Below are 24,989 nucleotides of genomic sequence, written 5' to 3'. Positions count from 1 at the left end.
TTAACGCTCTATATAAATTCAATAAACATAAAAATAAGAGGAGGGGAGGATTTTGTATCAACCATTTTAAAGGTAAGGCAGAGTTAGGCCACAAGAAGGCAGAGCAGCCCAACCTAAAAAAAAAAAAAAAAAGCACCAGCATTGTAAATGTAATCTGATGGTTTTTTTAGGAATAGTTGAACGCTGAAGCAATTGGCCCTGCACAGTGCATACCACGGGGCAATGCACTACAGAACATTATGGCTCTGTTAACGAAGTAGGTTTTCTTTCATGTTCTGTCACATTTCCACTTTACAGAAAGTGCTGCTGAGGATCTGCAGGCTCAGTGGCAATGCCAGGAATGCAGAGGTGTGTGGTTTTGGAGCCGGAGGTGCTCTGCCCATTGAAAGCCTCCTGCTTACCTTCTGTGCCACTTTTACCTGCCGTTCCCACCTCACCTCCCTCTAGAATGGCAAAGGAAACATTCGGCAGAGGGGAATACCAGGTTTTTGCATCACATTCCCTGGGCCTCAGAATGTGGGGCCTGAATGATACTTATTATGCCCAATATGTTCTGAAAGGTATTTCTTTATATTGTCAGGTTGCTTTACCATGTGTTTTGGGTTTAGTGTTGTTAAGGTAGCTTCATTGAACATATGCAGAAAGCATTGTCTGTTAGTTGAAAACCACTAATTGTTTGGGAGGAGATATACATCACTGCTTAAATTACAAAATGCAGAACCAAGAAAAATCATGGGCTGAAATCCTGGCTTACCCACTGAAACAAAGAATGTGATCCCGAGAAAATAATTCTACACGGCTATGACTCATTTCCCTTAGCTGCCAACATTGTGATCACCTAGGAGCAGTTCTTTAAGTGTGCACTATACAAAAACTAAAATTAGCTCATGTGCAGTCTTGCTTCATTCATAATATTGAACATATATAATGCATACCTGACGATGAATGTTTCTCTAAACTGAATAACAGAACATTGCTTGGGCTCTCTCCTCACATAGATGGCTCTCTCCTCGCATATATGTAAACTCTATGATTACTATGAGGTTTGGAGGGAGTGGGGGGGGGGGCTTAAAGTGTCTTATACTGAATTCTGTTTAGGAGGCGTGAAAGAGTTTCATTACTGGGGCCCTTGAACTTCCCCCAATCTTTTCTATTTCCAAGCAAGCTGGCACTCGATTTAAATAGGAAAAAAACTAGAGCATGCAGGAGATGGCAGCCTGCCATTCTCTGCAGGGTGTTGGGAACAAACTAAGGTCCTCCCGAACTCCCAAGCGCTTTAGGGGTAGGAAAGACCTGTTTAAGGCACTATAATGGAGTGGGGGGAGGGGCACTGGGAAGGCTCTCTAATGCAAGCATAATCAAATACACATAGACATAGGCAAACAATGAAGAAGGTAGTTATTGTCTAATATAAGGCGCAATTAACTATTATTTGGATAGATTTGTAATGTCAGATCCCAGGCATTTTAAAAGCTTAGGTAGTGCTGTAGATGAGTCACACTCCCCCCCCTCCTTCCCAGAAGGAATGCAGCCTGTGGGATTCAAAATAGACCACAGGCTTAGTGTGCAGTGTTCTTCGCTATGGCCAGCACAAACTGACTCAAAAGGTATCCACTGTCCATCAAGGGTCCATGCAGGTTAAAAACAGGACTCACATGTTTTTTGCGGCAAAATGCAGAATGGGATAAATTAGAAGTATAAAGTGTGGAGGAAACTACAGGACCCAGATAACATAAGCAGGATGAGTGAAATATGGATAGAATGAATAGAAATTGTTGTACATAAATAACAATGTTTCATTTACTTTGGGCTAGGCCTTAAGGTGTGTTAAAAGTCTGCATAGCTGCAGTGTTTTTTTGCACACTTTCGCCCGCCCCTTAGTTACCGCCAGGTACCACAGTGGTGTGGAATTGTCGAGATGTTGCCAATCACCACACTACCTGAGAGGTTGACATTGGCAGGTGCACTGGCCACAGGAGTATGAAGGGAGGACTAGGGGAGCAATGAGAGAGCTTGTTAGAGGTGGGGGCCAGAGGAGTAAGGAACCTTGTATGCCAGTCGGACCCAGATCAGGACAGAGCCGCATCAGGGGAGACTACGCAAACCGAGCGCCTCAATTGAGGATAGAGACGCAAACTAACCAACCCTACTAACAATTTCCCTTTCTGCATACACCTCTCAAACTCCAAACCAAACACAATCAAAACCTACAGCACAACAAACCGCACAAACTTCACTACATTGCAACAACAAAACAAAAACACACATAGTCTTGCACAACAGTACACAACGACTACCGGCCGCAAACACCCTAGGCCCAGCCAACGGACCCACCGGGCTGTGGATGCCAACAGCACATCACTGCTCACTTGCACTTTTCCTGCTTTCTCCCACTAACTCAACCCCTCCCTCCTCTTTCAGAGCCGCCAGAGCGCCAGGGGACCACTTCGGTGGTGATAGTGCGCGTTACAAATGTCCTTTAACATTAACATAGTTAGCAAAATGGAGGAAAGCATGAGCTGCAGTGTGTTTTTGCATAGCTAGCAAAATGTAGAACAGCATGCCCTGCCTGACAAAACTGCTGACAATGAAGAAAGAAGGCTTTGGAGCATCCCTATTATGGAAGAAGGACAGATTTGTCTGAAGTCATGATCCAGTGACATCACCATGGCAAGCCAGGCCTATATAAACCCCGGCTTGAAACCACTTTGGGAGGGAGGAACAAAAAGAGGGACAGGAGAAGACAGTTCAGGCAGCAGAGTCCTTTGCTACCATCCTCATTTGTAAAGATTAAACTTGTTATCCTTACAAGATCTCCTTTTGACCTTATTTCCCTAGAGGTGTGTATTGATTCTGGTGCGAGCGTAATTAGGGAAACCCTTACAAAGGGCCCTGGACTTCTTTGAACCCTTGAACTTTTGTTTGCCATAAAATCATTGAAAACATTTTAAAGAACTTCAAACCACCACAAATTTGGTTTGGGTGGTTTGAGTTTCTCTCACACTCGTTTGAGTACAAGGGATTAGGAATTTGAGACACATCCTCCTAAAAATGCAGGGCAATATAACAGAAGATATGAAAGCACACCAATGTTAGTAAAATATAGATATTGCTCCGTTTATAATAATGTGCCAGTGCCCGACACGTCACACTCTCGAGTTGGGTACACCCCAATGATAGCAAAATGCATAATCACCACCGCCCTGTCCTCCCCAATATTACTGATTAAGCCACACTCTGAAAAGGAGTGCAAACTGTGGCTATGATCCCATAGGCGTGACCTCCAAAAAACCCAAGCCCACACATTGGCTGCAACATTAAAACATGTTTAAAAAAAAAAAACAAGAGTTGGAGTGGGATAGTGAACTCCTAAGCACAATTCACCACGCATGCCAACATGCCTCATTCCATTTGGGAGATGGTAGTCCGGTCCTGGTTTTAACTTTGCACTCTGGGGCTGGTAAACCCGGATGTTCCCATTATAAACCCGGGATTACACGCCTCAGAATGCAAAGTGGAATGGGGCATATTGGCAAGTATACTTTACAAAAAAGTTAAAAGCTAAGTAAAAGAGAAAATAACCCTCAACAGGGACTGGACACAATTATTTTGTTACTGTCGAGGCATAAATCTAAAATGAAGAACTAAATAAAGTGGATAGGATGACTGTAGTCGGTGGCTGTTTCCTACGAGTGCCCCTCGACCCCACCCCCCGCACTGGACGGGCAGAGAGAACATGCACGTGAGGAGCATACCAGGAGAGGAGCCTGGCGCTCACGCACTGCTAGTGTACATAACAGGAAAACATCAAAGCATTTTGAATATGGTGTTACCACGCAAGGGACTACCTTATCCTGTATGTTGGGGAAGAGCTTTGTCACGGTCTCGATCATGGAGTTCGCAAACGTGTTCTTGAGGCCGTCGTACTCTACCCCTCGCTTCTTCACATTCTCATCCTTCCACTCCTCAAACCACTCGTACGGGGCGAAGGTTAGTACTGCCAGCGTGGATCGGCCTGCGGAAATAGCAAGGAAGGGGGGGTCTAAACAGCAGGTTACAGACGGGAGATAAGTAGCGACATGCAGCCAGTGAGCAGTGATGTGGATGCTCATCAAGGGCTGGCTAAATATGCTCCGGGCCGGCGCTTTAACTGAGCCGGGGCTAGCCAGGGCGCAGCACCGCTATGCTCCAAAAAGAACCCTTGAGCCCGGGCTCACACCACTAGTACAGATCCCTGCAGGCAGCCCTTTCATGATATGTCAAAGGGCTGCCTGCAGGGATTGGCACAGCAGAAGAAGAAGCCAGAAGAGGTGGGTGCAGCAAAATAAATGCTAGTAATGCGCCTGCTTCTACTTTTGGCCTCTTCAGCAACAACAAAAAACATGCCCTCTCTGGTCGCCGAAGCCCCCTGCTTTCTCCGGTCAAGTCTTTGGGTCCTGGCCCATGCGCCCCCACCTCTCACAATTTTGTATCCCATTTAAAGCAATGATAGGGACCCACTTCAAAGTGATGTCTGGCAGCCCCTTCGCCTTAAGCTGGGAAAATCAACCTTGCGCCTGCTTAGGACAGCAACACAAATTAATTGATGTGGTGTACTTTACAGTTTTCAAAAGCAAAAGGGCAGAGGAGAGAGAGAGAGAGAGAGAGAGAGAATGCGCGTGTATGTGTGTCCCCTGGCTGCCGAGGCAGAACCAGGATGGTCTAACAAGTGGTGCCTGGCAATAGATGTTGCTTAGCAACACTCAGTGTGGCCTACAGATGCGGTGGTTTAGCAAGAAAGCTGTAGCCTAGGACAGAAGGCGTAGTGTGGCAGAAGCGAGGTGCGTGGGATTTAGCAAGAGAAAGTGTGGTCAGCAATGCACGAGGGAACATAGATATTGCAGGATTACAGTAGCCCACAGCTAGCTTGCAAGCAATGGAGAGATGTATACACCAGACGGCGGGGGAGAGGATGCATCTGTCAATTAGATCAAAATGGCCGGGGTTTGGGGAGGAGAGAGTACCATGGAGGAGGGGAGAGACGAGTGCATCTGAAAGCGCAGTCACCCTCAGGAACCATCTACAAGTTCTACAGGCGTGGCTTTGCGATAGGAGGCAGGGCTCAAAGGGGAGTTAGCTACAGCTTTATGGTTATGGTTGGCGCGGAAAGGGGACAGCATGGTATATAAAAAGACAAAGGACAGGGAAGGATCAGTGTACAGTTCGGGTAGGTACAGGAGTGGTGGATGAGGAGGTTTGTGGGGTCACCCCACCATGGAAGGTGGATGTGTCATTCCACTGGTTCATAGTCAGTGCTGACAAATTGGTATTAAAATACACGCGCTTTAATAATTGGTCTGAAAAGTGCTCGCCTCATAATCACAGCCAACCGATGTGGCACAGTGGGTTAGCGGGTCTAGAACTGAGCTTAAAGACAAAAGTCTGGGTTGCCATCCTGACCCCAGTGGTCCCGAGACCTCGTGTGCCAGTGCCTTATGACAATTCGTGTTCCGCCACAAGCCTTCATAACCCGATGTAGGGACTTCCCATCCCTCAGTTTTCCATTGAACTGAGCCGTGCTAAGCAAAGCTTCCTCCCCATGATCTGTGCTGGCATACCTGGGTTCCTCTCTTCCCAAGTGGGATCCTTGGCAGATGGTGAGGCCACATACACCATTGGGACATGCTGCGCTGCGTTCTCTCGGTCACACTCACAGTAGCGAGCTTCCCTGAAACAAGATGGACGCAAGTGATTACATCTCTTGACCTTCTTTCATGAACTCTTACAACTTCCATGCCATTTCTGCACTCCACTGCATGGTTCCACCAACTCATCCTTCCAGTCGCACGCCACACATACTGAATTACTCCGCCACCTGCTCACACTTGCAGTTTCACGACACACTGCGCATCTCCTTACAGCTCATTTAGGTTTTTGTCAGGGAACACAAAGTAGTTGGTGGCGGTGAAGCCCAGTTCCTCCTTGCTGCCCTTGATGCCCAGGAACAAGCTTATTCCAGCGAGGCCGTGGCTCACCATCCTGAGCTGAGAGCAGACGCCTGGTGGTGGGAAAAGATCAGAGGTTACACACCTGCATGGGTGACCTGCACCTATGGTTCAACAGAGATCATTATAAGGGACAATCAAAGGACTTGTCCAATGGATACTACAGGGATTTACTGGAAAGACCACGGATGCCATACATCAAACCTTTAGAAATGAAAAGATGGACTCACCAGTGAAGTAAGAGGTACAGTAAACTGACTCATTGCAGAGGTAGAAGGGGCACAACAGACTCCAAATGGACTCGGCAAATAAAAGGAGTAAGGTATAGAGACACATTGGAGAAACAAGGAAGGCTGGCGGCAGAAGCGACCATGGACACGGACGTCTGGGAATCACATGGGGGCAGACTACCTCGAGAGACAGGGGGGAGTTTAAAAACACGTATTTGTGAGACAGAAGTGGGACGATATATGGACTGTTAGTAGACACAGGAAGAATGTGAAAAGGGGATAGACGCATGAGGGTTTGGAATCTAAATCACTGGACACAAAAAGCATTAGAGCCAGACTGACTTTGGCACAATAGGGAATACAGATGGAAGTGGCTATAGTTGGCGTCACAAGTTGTAACAAATGATGAAACAAGGATATTCTAGTTATGCTTTTTATTTACAGTGTCAGGGTGGTTGGAGTTTTGTATAGTGTTCCCAGACACTTCACAAGGCCACTGTAGGTTCTTCTTTTCCAGTTAGACCCCTTTATTTCTTCACAGGTCTCTATTCTTCCATTCTGGCACTTTCTCCTGCTCTCGGTCCAGGGCCGCCAGCCTTGCTTTCTCTAGTAAGGGCCTCTGCCCTTTCCTGCTCTGCCTACCTCTTTGCCAGAGCTTTCTTCACCTTCTCCATCTTCCCCTTGGTCGGAGCCCTGGTCTTCACCTTCTCTCTGTTCCTCTCGTCAAAGGTCTCAGACTGCTTCCTCTGCCCTTTTTTTGACTAGGCTGTGGCTAGGTCTCTATTCACCTGCCGCTTGGTCTCTGCTTCAATCACCTTCCTTTTATGTATTACTGGTCTCGACTTACAATCAGCCTCTTCTCCAGGAGTTACAATTCACCACTCCACTCCAGGATTTACAATTTAACCAGCAATCATCCCCTCCTCTCTTGGTCTTGGGCTGCCTAGCTTGCCGCTGGCTGACCAGAGGGGTCACATGCCCGCCCTGGGCATGCCCCGTCGTACGGATGCTTTGTAGTCCAGAGTTCATAGGAGAAGTCTTTAAATGAGGACGCCACCATCTTGGATCCTGCTTTAGCATGTGTGCTGCTGGAGGGGAAGAATCCGCTGGTTTGTTATCCTGTCTCAGGATGGGGAATTTGCAGTCTCAAAATTGTTTTGGGTGACCTCCTGTGTCAAAAGGCAAGGGCATGTATTAAATATTACTTCTGTGGGGAGGGAGTTTGGAAACAGGTTTCTTCTCTGTTTGGTGCAGTGCTGGTATCCTTTCTCTTGCTTTTAATGGAGGATGCAGCTGCAGGTGATTCTGTCTACGTTGTGCTGACAATTGTGAGGGAGGCATGATTTGTCTGTTCCCCAGTTTTCCTGCTAGCTTGGCAAGGAACTAGGGCTCCGTCTATGTGTCCAGTAACTGTTTAGGTGAGTACTGGGCTTCCTGCTGCCACTCAGGATATTAAAGTGGAGGAGTTTGTTCCCCAAGACTGTAACCTCTGCAGGGAGTAAAACATTACCGTGGGTTATCCCGGTCTTCCCCCATTATCTTCCGGAGTCCAAATCTGTATGTGACATTTGCTAGTCCAGTCAGAGTTTTCCTTGGTTTTAGAAGAGGGATCATGGAGGATGCAGTGCCTTTCTTGTTGGCTTGTTAGCAGGGTTTGGGTTGTCTGGCCCAGTGACATGTTTTCAAGCCTTCTGCCAGGTCTAGGTCTTCAGTATGGTCCAGCCCCTCGCCAGGTCCAAAATTCAACTCAGAGTTTTGGTCTCGCTCAAGATGGGAATTATGGAGCATGTTATTTTCTTCTGGTTTGTTTATCACAAAAGGTATTTTCTATGACTGGGGATATGCTTTTACTGCATACAGCTGCTGTTGTGGACCTGCAGATGTCATACCCACGTCAGCATTGCCAAGCCAGTGTGGTCCCTTCATCACGCAGGACTGAGTGTAGAGGTAGAGAAAAGGCTAAAAGAGGTATGGAAGGGGATGCAAGTGATCTTGTGGTAAATACCCACCAATGGATTCCACTTTAAGGGTGTAAACTCAATGGGGGTAGAGCTATCATCAGATCATGCTACCAGATAATTCTCACACTCGTCCATCTGTGAAGGATAAAGGCCACTGCATCCCTCACATGGTGTCACAGAAATGTAGCTTTGTTGCTTGGGATACATCTGTACCAGGTACATCCATCACTTGAACACATATTTACCTGGCAATTTCTGCATTTCTGCTGGCAAAAGCTTCTCATAGGTGTTAAAAATCCCGGCATCGGAAATCACAAATGGCGCAATAATATTCACCAGGTCCTGGCCTTTGGTTTGTACACTAACACCTAGAAGACATATTAGGATCACATCAGTGGAGGTCTGAAAACAAACTTTAAATCTTGTTTCGATTAAGAGGTGGATACTATTTTTCATTGTTGTCACAGAATTCTAGAAAACAGTCGCATCACCACGCTGGTTTGTGTGATGACGTCACCATGCTTCCAACCTTAACATGCACATGTACCAATATTTTTTGGGCGTATTTACAAACTGCGGACTTCCCGCTTTTGACTGTGTATGAACTGGAGCTGCCCCAACATTCTTATTGAAACATTCCCCACCAATTGTGAGTGAAAGGACTTTGTATTGCATGTCTCGGGAGGATAGCTCAGGGGCAACGTGCTCGCGACACAGAGCAACACAGGTTCGATCACCATGTCCGCGCTTAGAAACCTCAGGTTATTTATAACGCGCTTAATACCCAATCATTGATGTTTTGACCAATTCTGAGTGGAGTTTACTAGTGATGCCTTACTTCTCCTCATGAGTACTATTTTTTTTCTTTAGAAAAATGAGGGGCATGAACAGTATATTCTGATCTTAGGTATCTTAAATATTACATATTTTATGTTTTTCTGACTTTTTAGTAACGTTTTGTCTCATTTGGAGGGATTTGTTAGTCTAACACTGTTAAATATTTTGTAGATTTCTGAAGAAAGTGTTGTTTATGCATATGTTTTGCTTCTCATTAGTGCACAGTAATCTTTTTCACAGCCCCAATGCACAACGAAAAGAGAAACGTTACACGCTGGAAGACAATAACTCACACAAAACAACCAGTTAGAAAGCAAAATGGCTCTTTTGGGCCCCTTTATTCTCAATCAGCATACATAACAAAATAAATGCGATAAAGAAAATAAATTAATGGTTAGTAAATGGTTTAAAAATACCTTCTGAAATTTACAGTCGAAATACACCCTGTGCTTACTTGAAACCTTTCCCGGACAAAAGGGCCAGGGACTTTTTTCTGCGAACAAGACTGAATCTACATCCAATGAATGAAATTAGAGCAATCAGAGGCCAGGTGGATGACAATTTGTGTCGTTATTGCCAGGACCCTGAGACACCAGAGTCTCTCTTCCATTTGATGGCTCAATGTCCCGTTTTGAAAGATCAGCGTTCTAAACATTTTTGCTCTTTTTTTTTTTCGGACTTCCTCTTGATGGAGGAGAAAGTATGGTGGTCTCGCCTAATGTCAGGTCAAAAAATACCTTGTGTGTTAGCAGTGATGACATTTTGCTGGAGGTCTTCCCGGAGAGTGCTCTGTCCAGAACATTTTAGTTTCAATTCTAATTTCAATTTTAAAGTGGTTACATATTTTTTTTTGTTTTATATTCTGTTTATTTTTTTAACTTCAGTTTCGCTAAAAAAAGAATTATGCAATTTTGATGAAAAAAAATAATAAAATACTTCACAGTTGAGGTCACTGCAGAACACCTCCTCATCTTAGCCAGCATCACTGATAAGCTCTGAAAACAGGCAGGCTGTCATGGCCACTGGCCCAAGAACACAGACCCCGCACCATCATGGGATGGGGGCAAGGAGTAACACAGCTCTTATTCGTCCCTTTGGGACAATCAAGCACAGGGTTCCCAGCTGGCTCAGTCCTGGTGCCTTTGGTGCCAGGCTCATGAACACATGTAATCAGACGTTTATTTGGTGCAAGAGTGCTTTATTCATGAACACAGGAACTTTAATGTGCATTCGGTTTGGGCGTGGCTGCTGGGGAACTGAATTGCACGTACAGCATCATCTAGGAGTGGCAGGGTGTGGCCGGTAAGCCAGAGCTAGTGGGCGTGGCTGGGAACTTGACTATATAAGCCCACCCAGCCTTCGTGCGAACGCTTCACGTCATTCTGCACTTGCATGCAGCGTAATGCTCATCGCCGCCTGACTGGAGACTCACCTCTTGGACTCCATCTTCATACTTACCTACCTGTTCTCGCCTGCACGTGCCTCTCGTCGAACCTGGCATCAAGAATTCCAGCTTCAGCCCCTCCAGAAAAGCCAAAATCTTGACCCTGACACCGCAGCACGACGCGCTCCTTATTCACAAAGACGGCACCTGCAAGAATTACATAAGACAAGGTTAGACATTAAAGACATTCAGTTTAAGGTCGCGCCGCCATCTAACCCCGCACTTAACCTTAAACCACCACTTAACTGTTGCCAAACCATCGCGGATCCTCTCCTCTTCCATCCGGCTTCACTTTGTGCTCAAAGGCCGCTGCTGGGCTGCAATTCCACCTACAGGAAGAAATCAGAAGAGAGGCATTTACAATACAAAACATTTCAACAGCGAGAAGAGACAATAGAACTGAAAGACACTTACCATAAGAAGTGGCATAGTCGCAGCTGGACAGGGCTACCACGTACGAGGGGCCAGTGAAAGAACTTGGTCCCATCAAGAAGCGTCCCTGCAGAGAGTAGCAGGCAGAGAGCTCATTATCATTAATCAACAGGAGAGCCTATATGGGTCGGTGCATGCTCACCACTCTTTTGGAAGAAGGGTTTGAGAGACACAACAGTCACAGAATAGCATCCTCACGTTCTCTCATATCCACGCAGGAGCAGTGTCACCAATTGTCGCAGCCCACAGCATATTTGCAGAGGAAGAAGCCCGATAGGGGTGATCCACTTCCAGGGAGGGCTGCAACCATGCCCAAACGTCCCCGCAGAGACCAGGTGAGCGTAACAAAGGCATAAGAGATTCTCCCTTCAACGGGCATGGAAAGCAGTGTGTCCACGCTTTCCCCGAAGTATTTTCTGTCTGACTGTTTTGGTGCTTGTCATTTTAAACATCACACAAATGTGTAATGGCATTTTGCAGAATTTTCTGGCTTTCCAAGTCCACCTGTTGCCAGTTCCCATGGATCCTCGGTCGAATGACCCACAGTAACCTCAAGAGGTAGACACTTCCCCTATCTCTTGGGAGCAGGAAAGACAGTATAACTTTCCTTCGACTCCTGCAACGTTATCAGGCACCAGCCGGCACCTTTCTTCAAAACAATCCTTGAAGCAATGTAGAATAATATAAGCAGTGAGTCTCGCTGAAAAACATGTTTGCCAGTGAAACTGTGTTCAAACTCCAGATTAAATTCAGATCTCACTGAGGAAGAAAATGTCCATTGCGGCTCTGGGCGCACCCAGAATGCATTTCAAACAGACTCCATGTTTTAGTCAAAAACATTACAATTCAAATGCATTACATTCAACTCTTGGACATTTGACTTCCATAACATTGGCACTAAATTCGGCTTCTGAAGCCAACGAAGCATTATAACTAACCAAGAAATACATTGTACCACACGAAAGAAATCCATTCTACCGGATGTTTCACATTATTTAAACGACTAGCAGCTACAACTGTATGATTACATAACATGCTCATTTATGCACATTCCCAATCCTAAATGCACATGGTCCATGTTATATGGATATATTTGTGTGGCACCAGTTGGCTTGTGGAGCCAAACGTAGACCCTGGTAGCTGTGGGTTACAAGCCAGCCATGCTCTCCTGGGCTATAACCAGGGGCTAAACAGCTTCCAGCTCACCTTATTAACCCCCTGCATTTGGCATATTAAAGAATCTCACAGCATTAGATTTGGAACTTTCTCTTGATTGTTTACGTTGTTTCAAGGGCAGGAGTATTTGCTGCAAGGAAGCACTCTGCTCCAAGGATTCTGTGCCTTAGGTTATTTCATTCATACACTGTCCCATTCAAGTCCCTGTGGGTGCTACGGCGAACCACAAGGAGTTAAACTTGCGGATATATTTCAAGGGTGTTTATTCACTTTAAAAATAAAAAGAATACTGCCCAACTAGCCCTATTGTTATGAGTTTCCCTCCGTACGAAACTATACTAAGGGTGCTTCTATTAAGTCAAATCAAAATATACAACTTTAACGAAAAAGAACTGTAAACTGTAGTCAGTGCCATGTGCTCCATGTTATTATTGCTTTACTTCAAAAACCACTGAGGATCTGAGGCCCCAGCCTTCTCTGTTTTGGTATTTCCAAAACAGGGTTATAATTCTTCAATGAAATACCTCTCCAAGTCTCTCTCAACCCGCTCAATGAGAAGATCACGTCTTTTAATTAACCGAATGTCCCAACTCTTCTTATTGGAGATATGCTTTCCTTTAACCGTCTACATAAATGTTTTGGTTTTTATTCTCTTGGTTCTACAAAAAGGAGCTCCACAATTTCGCCTTTATTCCGTTCCTTCTTCAACTGATTGTACCCTTCAGGACTTTCCAAGTCCCTCTGTCTTTCTGTCTTTCATAGTCCGAGGGGCAGGTTCCTTCATATTTGCCAATCTCTCATGCATGGGATTTCAGGGGTCCCGTAATCCTTCTGGATAGTCTTTCTCTGAAGGTCTGATTGACCTGTCCAATATGGCAGTGCCCACTGTGCTACGCCACCAGCGCAGTGACCCCATCCAGGATTGCTGCTGTGCGTAGAGAAAGCGTTGCGCAAGCAACATTGGTTAGTTTGCAATTTTTCCTGTTTTCCTCAGAGCCTGCTGCTGTGTACCTCTGCCGATTCCGTTTTTTCCCCCTACTTTGCCAACTCTCCTGCTCCTGGTCTCCCTGCTGCTCCTCGTAGCTCCTGCAGCTCTGTTTTCGACCACCCATTGCCCTTGCTTGTCTTCCCCTGTTCTGCTCCTCAGATCTACCTCAGCTTCTTACTCACCTTGGTCTCCTGCCTCTGCTTGCTTACCTTCTCATACAGACATCTGTTTCCAGTTGGGTCTCTTCCTCGGCATCCAGCAGACACCATCACCATCTCAGTGTAGTCCAGGCTTTTGCTTTCTCCCTCCTCCCCCTCCCAGGGACTTACTGCTCCCGATCACCTTGTTGTTTGCAACAGCAAGGTGGCTTCTTCAGGGACACACCACCCTCATCTATGTGACTACCACCAGAAACAAGGCGAAAGCATTTACAGCCCACGCTTGACAGTGCCTAAATAATGGGATAGGTCCAGAACCAAAGTTATGAGGGAAATGGATTTAGGTTCAATATTCCCTTGTCACACGGTTAAACATATGAGACCGGTCCCAATAAAGGGGTGTTTCACTGGGATTGTTACCGTTTGAAGGTAACTGTTAGGTTAGATGTTCATTTACATGTCAAATCCTATTCACATGTGAGATCCCCAGTACTTGTTGTTGGACTTGTGGATTCTTTGTCTATGTTCCTGAGTGAGTGGGAACCTTTTCCCCCACTCACCCTTTCTTTTACTCTTTTTATGGGTGTAATATTTCTGACTCTGCATACTTTATTTTTTAATCTATCCTTTCCTATAACATTTTGGGCATCAACATTTTATTATTGCAGCCCACAGCACTTTCTGTGCAGTGTTGCTGGGTTTCCCCTTGGGCTTCCATTTTTATTTTCTCTTGACTTGCAGAACACATGTTCTCAAGGGTAGAGAGGGATTTTCATCCCCATCATATTTTATATCGTGAGACCAGCACATCTCACCTTATGTGGAGTGCTGTGGAGATAAATGGTATCCCTTTTCTCACCGTTCCTGTAACATTTCTGTTACAGTGACAAGTTTACCATTGTGGCTGGTGGCAGTGGACATACTTTACTTTTGTATGATTTGTACTCGCAGGCTATCAAACCAGCCACAGTAATGCACAGAAGGGGTCACCATTGTGCTAGAATGGTGGTTCCTTTCTTCTTTCACCATTGTTAGTGTGCTTGTCCTTTCTTGGTCCTTCTGCTGTTCTGGGTGGGGGAGGTCCTGGTTGCTCTTTTGTCTTCAGTGGGAACCCTTTGTGTAGCCTGCCAAGGCTCCAGCATGTCTATGAAGGCAGAAAGTGAGGGAGGAGTTTGAAACTCCACTCACATTTGTCTTCTGGTGTGCCTGAGACAAGTCAGTTCCCGCTGATTGGACAGCTACCCGCTCCTTTCTGTGTGGGTTCCTGTATATCTGGCCTGAATATTTGAGCTAAAGACAAGTCCACCACTAGAACAGAAGATCAGATGAAGAACAGATCAGAAAAGAACAAATCAGATTACGAAGAAGAGGAGAAGACTGCTGTAGCTACTTCCAGCCACCGCAGGTGTCTGCTGTGTAACCAGTGCCTATGCTGACCCCCTTCTTTGAAGCGACAGAGTCCTGAAGATGACGACTCTAACCCAGAGACTGTTGAGACCAACCAGCCGTGAGACGACCTGCATTTCGAGCCATCCCACGATGAGCTGTGACCTTCTTGGGCTGCAAACCGCCAATAGCATGGGACCTCCAGCCTGAGTGCTGTGCAACGTCTTCCAAAGAACACATCCTGCTGAAACTTTGTGGACTACAGCGGGACGTCCAGAGACAATATTCCACTCCTTGAAGTCCCCTCCTCACCAAAGTGCTGGACCGAGATAGTGAGGCAAATTTGATCGGAGACTACCGTCCTTCATCTGGTACCTTGAAAAGGGTGCCAAATCCACAGAGCCGCGAGAAGCACTGAAGAATCCTTTGTTGGGAGCCTTTTCTGTCAACTGCTGCAAGTTCACATCCAGTGTCTGTTCTTTCCTCACCACGAAAAAGAATCCTGAGACCGGGTCCTGTGCTGCTGCATCGTGAAGGAGTCCATCTGCAAACAGTTCTTCACTGCTGAGGTACTGTGTGGCCTAAAGTCTTGTGTCGCTCCTGTGTGGCTAGGGTGGTGATTCATGTGTTTGGGTGTACGCCCAGGCCTACCACTGGAATACATCTAAGGAGCCTTCTACGAAGTCCCTAAACACTTTCTATTAACTCTAAATTCTGTACTTGTTCGACGAGAAATCCTCTGGAACTGTGACATTCCTGCATCTTAGCCCTATCCTGACCTGCCTACTGTTGGCCTCTGGACCACCAGTGTCTCTCTTCTACCTCCGAAATCACTCATGCCTTAGAATAGGGAAGGACATTTAAGTATAAGGCCTCCGACTAGAAAATATAACAAGTGTTGCAAAGTACTTATTTGTAAAGGTCTTAGTGTGTAACTTTTATTACTGAAACAGAATAAGTTACACAGTGTTACTAAGTTCTTACTTACCTTTGAGTTGCCAATTGCCCTCTGAAAAGTATGACAATGCATTACTTACCGTAAAAGCATTTCTGATGGTTGTATCTGCTTAGATTCACATGCTGTGCATAGGTCCGACCTCCAGTGGTCACTGCGGAGTATTGCATTTTGTTTTTCGTAGTCGAAAAGGGACGTCGACAAGGCGTGTCTGAAATACTATCCCTATAGTGACGTGCGTTGTACCCACAATCCCTCACGCGTCGAGGTCCCTCTGTTTGTATTTTTCTGCCCTGAGGGAGCCTTCTAGACGTGAGTGAGTACAGAAAAGAGAGATATAAAAGGAAGTCTATGTTCCTTCCATCCGAGCGGGGAGGAAGGGTGGGCGCATGTGAATCTAAGCAGATACAACCATCAGAAATGCTTTTACGGTAAGTAATGCATTGTCTTCTGATGTTTGTTAATCTGCTTAGAATCACATGCTGTGCATAGACTAGCGAGCAGTACCCGGAGTTGGCGGTGGGTTATGAGAAGGAACAGTAGAGAAAAGATGTCTTAATACTGCCTTTCCCACCTGGGAGTCAGATCTCGAGTGTGCATCTAGACAGTAGTGTTTTGTAAAGGTGTGCACAGAACTCCAGGTAGCCGCTTTGCAGATGGACTCAAGGGGAACATTTGCAATGAATGCTATGGACGCCCCCGTGCCTCGAGTAGAGTGTGCTCTTGGCTTAAAGGGCAGTTCTCTCTTAGCAAGAGTATAGCAGAGAGTGATGCATTGAACAATCCATCTAGAAATAGTGGACTTTGAAACTGCATCCCCTTCTCTTCCTGCTGCCACCGAGACAAAGAACTGATTAGTCTTCCTCAGTGGTCTGGTTCTTTCCATGTAGAACATGACCGCTCTGCGCACATCTAGTGTGTGCAGAGTTTTTTCTCCCAAGTTGGAAGGATTTTGAAAGAACGTTGGCAGTTCTATAGACTGGTTTATGTGGAATTTCGAGATGAATTTCAGAGCAAACCTTGGGTGCGTGCGTAGAACCACCTTATCTCTGTGAACTGTAACGAAGGGGTCTAGAACGGAAAGAGCCTGTAGTTCACTTACTCTCCTGATGGAGGTGATAGCTATTAGAAAAGCAGTCTTAAGAGTGAGGTGTTTAAGAGATGCTTTGTGCATGGGTTCGAATGGTGAGACCATGAGTCGGGTAAGTACCACGTTAAGGTCCCATCTGGGTCAGCTATCGGGGGGTGTATTCTCTTTACTCCCTCCATGAAGGCCTTTATAACAGGGATCTTCCACCACGACACTTTGAGTTGGGAAGTGGTGTATGCAGAAAGTGCCGCTAGGTGGACTTTAATGGAATTGAACACTAGACCTGAATCCAATAAGTGGGTCAGGTATAGAACAATATGTGTGGGAGAGCAGTAAATCGGGTTGATGCTTTTTCCCCTGCACCAGATGACAAATCTCTTCCACTTGCTAGAATAGCAGTGGCGAGTGTTAGGTTTTCTGGCTTCCCTGAGGATCTCCATGCATCTCTGCGGGAGCTGTAGATGTCCGAATTCTATGATCTCAGGAGCCAAGCTGCTAAGTTCATGTTCTGGGGGCATGGATGCAGAGTCCTGCCCTTGTCTTGTGACAGCATGTTGTACGGGCAGGGGAGTTTCACTGGGGGAGATGGAGACATCTCCATCAAGTGAGCGAACCATGGCTGTCGGGCCCACATTGGGGCCACCAGTATCATGGTCACTTGTTCCTGGCGCATCTTGTGCACCACCTTGTTGAGAAGGGGAGTCGGGGGGAAAAGCGTAAACAAATTTCCCTGACCATTGCATCGACAGACCGTTCCCCTTGGATTGGTTCTGGGGGTACCTGGAGGCGTAACTTTGGCATTGTGAGTTCTCCAGGGTTGCGAACAGGTCTATTTCTGGGAATCCCCATTGTGTGAAGACGTCGAAGACGATGTCTTCGTGCAGTCGCCATTCGTACTCTTCGGGCAGGGGGAAATCTCTGCTGAGTTTGTCTGCCAGCAGATTGAGTTCCCCTGGTACATGTTCTGACAGTAGGAACATGTTTTGTTTGAGAGCCCACTTCCATATATTTTGGGCCAGTTTGGACAGTCCTGGAGAGTGGGTGCCCCCCTGCTTGTTGATGTAGTACATGGCTGTGGTGCTGTCTGTAAGGACCAACACAGTCTTGCCCTGTAGGTGTTCCTGGAAGGCTTTTAGCGCCTTGAACACAGCTAGTAGCTCCAGTAGATTTATGTGTTTGGAAGCTACGTTCGGAGTCCACACTCCGTCTTCCGCCGCGGGTGTGGCAAAGGGTTTCCCTCTTTCCAGGTTTTCCTTTGTCCACCACCGTAGCGAGAGAACCAAGGCCTGCGAGACCACCACTAGATCGTCCCATAGTCCGCTGGCCTGACACCACTGGCTGTTGAGCCACTCTTGCATAGGGCGCATGCGCATGCACGCGTGAGGTACCAAATAAATACACAACGCCATCATGCCTAGCAAGCGCATTGCTTTGCGTACCGTCACCTCTCGACCGGTCACATATTGAGGGATCTGAAACAGCATGTTTTGGACCCTCTCGTTGGAGGGGAAGACGAGGCCGTCCTTTGAATTAGAGCCCCTAGGAATTGTTTGATTTGGCTGGGGTCTAGGCTGGACTTCTTTTCGTTGATGGAGAAACCCAACTGGAACAAAAGGTCTACAGTCTTTTGGGTATTGGAGAAGCATGTTTCGTAAGAATCCCCTGTTATGAGCCAGTCGTCGAGGTAAGGGTAAACTGGGATGGACAACCTGTGCAGGTGGGCCGCTGCCACTGCCAGTACCTTCGTGAATACCCTTGGTGCCGATGCTATGCCGAAGGGTAGCACTCTGAACTGGTAGTGTTTGCCCTCTATCATGAACCTGAGGTATCTTCTGTGCGCTGGCAACATTAAAATATGAAAGTATGCATCTTTCATGTCCAATGTTGTCATGTAATCTCCCTGTGATAGCAGTGGGATCACTTCCTGTAAGGTCACCATACGAAACTTCTGGGCGCAGATCTAATACAGGGCGCATGGTTAGATCCTTTTTGGGTACAAGGAAGTACACTGAATAAATACCTTCCGTTACCTGAGATAGAGGCACAACCTCTATGGCTCCTTTTTCCAGCAGTTGTTGTACTTCTTGGAGAAGGATGGCAAGGTGTTCCGGTGTCATGCGTGGTCCCCACGGGGGTCTGTATGTTGGGGAACCGTTGAATTCGATGCAGTATCCGTGGGCTACGGTGGAAAGTACCCAGCGGTCTGACGTTATTCCCTCCCATGCTGGAAGAAAGGATGTTATCCGGCCCCCGACCGGTGTTGCATGGGAGGGGACGCGAATCTTCGCGTCACTTGGTGTTGTTGGGGGCTTGGGAGCCTCTGGGGGTGGACCCCCGACCTCTCCCTGTGCCACGGCGCTGGCCTCTTTGGCTGTACTGCCCACTATTGGTCTGGTAATTGGTGGCAGGGTACTGTTGCTGCTGATTCTGCTGTTGGCGTTGGCCACAAAAAAAGCGTTTGTTGCCATAGCCGCGTCTGGTAGTGGGCTTAGAGATCTGGTCAAGAGTTTTGATAGTATCAAACTCTTTTTTAGCCATCTCCAGAGCCTTATCCACCGCTTTCCCGAAGAGGTTTGAGTCTTCAACAGGTTTATTTATTAAAGACGCCTGTGTCTCCGGTTTGAACCCTAAGTTGCGCAGCCATACATGGCGTTTTAGGAGTATTCCCTGAACCAGGGAACGTCCCGCTGTCTCTGCAGCATGCAGAGAGTTCTTTACAATACTCTGGTTGACCTGGGTTCCTTCGCCAATAGTTGATAGCAGGCGTGTACGTAGTGGTTCCGGCGCTTCTTCGGCGTCTTTGCGCAGTTTGGCCCACTGCGCGTCCGCGTAGCTAGCTAGCAAAGAATTGTTGTTCGCAATTCTTGCCGAAAAGGCAGCCGAGGATGTGACTCTCTTTGCAAGGGCATATAACCTCTTGCCCTCCTTGTCAGGTGGTGCCTCGCTGGTGGACAGCGGCACCCCTGCCCTCTTCCTTGTATTAGTTACTACAAGGGAATCTGGAATGGAATGTCCCCTGATGTACAGCGGGTCTGAGGGTGAAGGAGTGAAAAGTTTTTCAATTCTTGGATTAACTCCTCTGATTAGTGCGGGTGTGGATAGCGAAGGGATGATTCTTCTCTTCACTGAAGCGAGGAGGGGAATGGTCTGGCTGACCAGGGGTTTCTCCTTAATTACTCTTTCCACAAAGTCTATTTCAGGTGAGATCTCCCCAGTGTCCAGTTCGAAATGTGCTGCTGCTCTGCGCAACAGGGCATTGAATGTGTGCTGATCGTCAATGGGAGACGTGTTTCTAACAGGTGAATTGTCAGGAGGATTTAGGTTCAGGACATCAGTGTCCGAATATACTGATGGGGATTGCCAGGGATGAGAAGGTCCTTCTTCTGGATTTTCTCCGAAGCCTTCTCCTACCATGTCTGGGCTGTCTTCCAGACCTTCCTCCTGGTTCTGTCCCTCTTCATCGTCTACAAATTCATCCTCCTCCTCCAAGTATTGTTCCTCACCAGTGAGGTCATACACATTATGGAAATCAGAGGCTGTGTCCTGCTGGGGATTGAATAGTCTCGGATATTTGGCCCTGGGGTCCTCCTGAGGCCCTTCTCTTGTTCTCTTGGGAGTGGGAGGGTTCTGGGTCTTCATAAACCTCTCCATTCTTTCCATGCAGAGATGGAGCCTTTCCATGGTTTCATGGGGTAGCCCTGAGCGGTCTAGCGGCGGAAAATTAGTGTCATCTAGCTGAAAACGGCTCGACCTCTCCCATAACGTCGAGGAAAGTGTCCCGTCGCCTTCCGAAAAGCCTTCCGGTGTGCTGGGGGTCCCCCCGACTGAAGGGGGTGGTCCCTGTCTTTCTTCGGGCTTTTTCGGCATGTCTTTCGACCTTTGCGTAGCGCTCGACGTGTCTTTCGGCGTACGCTTCTGGGCGTCGGCTACAACGATCCTCGCCAAACTCTCTGTGACTCGTTTGTCAGCGGAGGGCTGTGGTTTCCACGTTACTGGTGTCGATCGTTCTACGGCGGCGTGTGCTCTCTGCTGGTGCGCGCCGGCCGATGGTTTGGGGGCGGCGCCCTTATTTGCCGAAAGCCCAGTCGCTGGTCGCGGCTGCGAGAGGGGCTTCGAACCTGAACGGTCCGAGGAGGCCGCCGGTGGAACCTGCGTCTTCTTGGGCGCTGATGCTTTCTTGGTCTTCGACGAAGAGCCATGGGTTGTGTGCTTATGTGTGGTATCGTGTGCGTCAGTGTCGCCGGGGTGTTCATCCCCATAAGCAGGGAGTGAGCCGAGCCCGTCGGGGCCGGGGACAGACGACGAAGAGCGCGAGCGCTCTTTAGAGGGTCTACGACTTCCGTAGCGGAGGTCGTGTTATCACGTTCCTCGTCACTGTCGGTGGTAGCAGCGGCGGGTGAAGAATCGGCCTTAGACATAGCGTAGGCCGCCCACCTCTTGACCCTACGGTCTTTTAGAATCTTTGGCTGAAGAAGCCGACAAGCCGTGCAACCCTCCTCTTTGTGATCGAGGGGCAAGCAGCGGTTACACCGTGAATGCTTGTCCTTCCAAGTAAACTTGCCCTTGCAACGCGGGCAAAACCTAAAGGGTGTCCTCTCCATAGCCGAGGCAATAAATCGTGATAACGACCCCAAGGGAAAGGAAGGGGAAAAGGAAAGGCATTCTCAGAAAAGAACCAGAGATGTCCCACGACCCCACTCTCCCTACTGTATTTGGCCTGCGAGGCCAGGCCACGTGTTCGGCAACGCCGAAGGATCTCCTCCGCTCGTCCCCTCCGTCGAAGATCTTGCTCGGCGGAGACAGCTTCACAACTGCGTCGAGGGAGGGATCGATGTGTTATATATTAAATAGGAAAACGACCAAAGGTCGAGGAGATGAAATCTGCAATGTCTCTCGAGGAGCTCCGCGTAAAGGCGACCAGTAGCTGGGCGGAAAAAAACAATCTGAGGGACCTCGACGCGTGAGGGATTGTGGGTACAACGCACGTCACTATAGGGATAGTATTTCAGACACGCCTTGTCGACGTCCCTTTTCGACTACGAAAAACAAAATGCAATACTCCGCAGTGACCACTGGAGGTCGGACCTATGCACAGCATGTGATTCTAAGCAGATTAACAAACATCAGAAAATATGTTATTTACTAATGTGAGAAACCAGAGAGTGTCTCACTTGCTAGCCTCTGGGGATCTCTCCCTCTCTCAGGTCCCCAGAGCACAGCCATCGCCTTTGGATCCTGACCCTGGGGGTGGACCAGTGCAGGAGGATTACCTGGGTGAGGGGTGCTCGGGAGTGGGGCTGAGGTAGCCAATGGTAAAATGCGGTATTCCCCCCTTTTCTGTTCATCTACCCCATCCTATTTTTCTAGGATTTTCCAAAGTCCCAACCCCCCCGCCCCTTATTACACAAACACTGGGCCAAGGAAGAGGGTGACAGAGAGTAACCAGACTAACTCGGTCACATGACTGGACATATCCCGTTCATCGGGTCAGGCAAAGTCAGGCACTTTACACTAAGTGCCTACACCTGATACCAGTTAGCTCTCCTCACATGAATAAAAGGCAACACCTAAAGACACACTCTGAGCAAGGCGGAACACGAGTATGAGCAGAACTTCCGGAATGAGGGCACACTTACTGGAGCAGAGCAACGGACCAAGGGAGGAGAGCAGCATTCCGAAGACCCCAAGGGTTCCCTAGTGGAGGTTGTTGCCTCAGACAGACCACGAAAGGCACGTGGCGAAGGCCAGATCCCACAAGTGAAGATTGCATTGTGTTTCAAGGACGCCAGCGACCCTCCAGGGTGAACGGCAGAGTTGGGGAGGCAAGGCCAAGCCTGTGGTACTAACCTTGACTCGTGAATTGGAAATAGCAAAACAAGAAAGAGATGCACACAGCCGGTGAATTGGCAAGTGACCTGAGAGACCGATGTGTGTTAAGGCGAAAGAAGTAGCAACATTATATCTTAAGTGAAGGCTGCACTTCAGTAGATGAGACGCGAAGAATGGCAGACCTGTGATTGAACTTTGAGGTAAAATGCAGCGTGAGATCAGTGATACTAAGTAACGGAGTGATCTGACGAAAGGAAGTAGCCGCTCGAAAGTCTCAGTGCAAAGTACATTGTTTGAAGCTATATACTGAATGAACAGCAAAAGTGAATTAAGCAAGAGTAAATGTGAACTTTCAGTTGAAGTGGTCCTGTGGCGGTCTGTAAAGAGAGCCATGCAGATTTGAAAGTCTTCAACATCCGAAAGTGTCCAAGCCTCATCGAGGGAGGCTTGAAATACAATAAAGCTTGGGGAAGGGATCCCCTTGCAAGTTTGTGTTGAAATTTGAGGTGAGCGATCTGAGCCCGACAGAGGGGGACCTACATGAACAACTTTGAAAGTGAAGAAAGACTTTAATGTGAAGGCCTGGTGGGCCTCAATCCACGGTTTTGAACTGCCATTAGTAACTGAGCCAGAGTGTGTCATCCTGCCTACAGGGACAGCCTTACCCCATAAGTACCAATGTGGGGAGCAGAGCTGGTTCAACCGCATTTATTCTTTGAACACTGATTTTTCCTTTGCATACATTTCTCCAAGAGATAGGGCAAGCATTAGGTTTTATTAGCATAGGCCTTTTTGATATGATGGACTGTTTCGTTTATCGTTTGATGGTTGCGACTACGCCCATCTTAGTTATAGGGCAAAGTAGGAGTTTCTCCAGACCCAACATTTTCAATAAAGGTTTTACAAATTGTATCCATTGTGTCAGTGTCATACTTGTGACACCATGCCTGCCCTACACTTACCTTTGAATTGTGTTCCATTCTTTGAGAAAGTAACTGAGATGGTATTACTTTATTATTCCTGAAAATAAATAAGTGTAAAAGTTTACCAATAGGGTTTGCTCACCTTGAATAGCTGCTGCCAGTCTAAATGTGTAACATTGCTTTTTCTTACCTTGAACTGCTTACTGCCTTTATAAAAAAAAGTCTGCTAGAGTTCTTGCTTACCTTAGAATTGTGTTCCAAAGTAACATTGTTATAACTACATATTCCTGTAATAGAAATAGTGTAAGAGTTTATTACCAATAAGGTTGTACTCACCTTGGGGGGCGTGGCTAACTGCCATGTGAAGAAGACGTGCCTTGCAGGAGCTCCTGCCTGATCCGACATTGATTCACAGTAAAAGGCTATCTTGATAGCATAACTGGATGCCGAAATCGTTGTAGCAATTGTGGGCACTTGATAATAGAGTGGAATCCATGGCTGCGGCAAATGAAATGAAGGAGACAGCAGTTTACTGTCCACGCGTGACTGAAAAGTACAGGCAAGAAGGCGGCGACGCGAGAAGGCTAGCGCTGTAACCCGATAGGAGTGGGAGCCCAGCGAACCAGACAGCTGCAGCAGTTCGGAAAAGGCAGAGGTGGCATCGAGGACCCAGCTTGCCTGCAGGTGAGAGGCAGCGTGAAGCTGAATGCTGACAAGTGTCACCACCCAGACACAGCCCACAACCCGGAGGAGAGGTGGAGAGAAGGGGAGAGCCGACATGGCGAGCTGCAGAGGACTCTGAAGTGTAGTTGCGCAAGCAGGATCTGCCGGTACCGTGAACGGTAGCGGTTGGGCAGGCGCAAGTATGAGTAGGATTGCAGCGGTGGAGACGCTAAGGAATGGACTGCACGCCGGATCTGCCAGAACCACAGCACCAACAGTGGTGAAGCGCGAGAAAGGGAAGGAAGGGTGAAAACACTCAGCCTGGGCTGGAGAGCAGGGCATCTTATAGAACCTTAGTAGCATGACAAAGGACTGCACGCCCTGGGCCCATAGAACATAAGCACGGAGGCCCATAGACAGTGTGGACAAACAGGCAGTACACAGGAGGGGGCATAGGAGTGAGGCGAGACAAGGAAAAGGGGCCTGAGACCAACAGATGAACGGGGTGGAGGGGCCGCAATGTAGAGGCACAATATCTAAGGACTAATATCGGAAACAGATACAGATCAGCAGGCTAAGAGGACTAAGCCTAGTCAGACCCAAGACACTAGCCCAGGCTACAATAGGTACCAGAGAGTCAGGAGCGAACTGCCCAGCACAACAGGCAGGGTTCCCAGTGCGGTAACACACAAAGGTGGGCACAAAGGATCCCAAGACCCACAGGCAAGGCACCAACACATATTTGGCAAAAAATAAACTAAATAGGCGGAAGCCTAATGGCATCTAAGGGCAGCAAAGGTAAAAGCAAGCAGACCATCATGGAGGTATTTACCAAAGGGCTGGATAGCCCTAAAAAGGGGTTGGCAGTTGAACAATTGGAAGAGCGGTCACACTCGACAAAGGGAACCAGTCAATACTAGCTGCCATTGCAGC

General features: G+C 47.6%; 1 protein-coding gene across 3 annotated transcripts in view; it reads right to left on the bottom strand.

Annotated features, from left to right (window-relative positions):
- The window catches only part of LOC138492013 (all-trans-retinol 13,14-reductase-like), a 183,687-nt gene that overhangs the window by 32,802 nt on the left and 125,896 nt on the right, over window positions 1-24,989 (bottom strand). For all 3 annotated transcript variants that reach the window (XM_069618933.1, XM_069618932.1, XM_069618931.1), the window contains exons 6-9: window positions 8,421-8,543; window positions 5,899-6,037; window positions 5,598-5,707; window positions 3,849-4,015 (exon numbers count right to left, since the gene is read on the bottom strand). In XM_069618933.1, coding sequence (XP_069475034.1) covers window positions 3,849-4,015; window positions 5,598-5,707; window positions 5,899-6,037; window positions 8,421-8,543 — 539 coding nt within the window. The remainder of the gene's footprint in view (window positions 1-3,848; window positions 4,016-5,597; window positions 5,708-5,898; window positions 6,038-8,420; window positions 8,544-24,989) is intronic.

This window comes from Ambystoma mexicanum, chromosome 10, assembly GCF_040938575.1.
Source record: "Ambystoma mexicanum isolate Mex_15411 chromosome 10, UKY_AmexF1_1, whole genome shotgun sequence".
Classification (NCBI taxonomy): Eukaryota; Metazoa; Chordata; class Amphibia; order Caudata; family Ambystomatidae; genus Ambystoma; species Ambystoma mexicanum.
The sequence above is the reverse complement of the archived record's forward strand: the minus strand, read 5'-3'. Positions and strand labels throughout refer to the sequence as shown.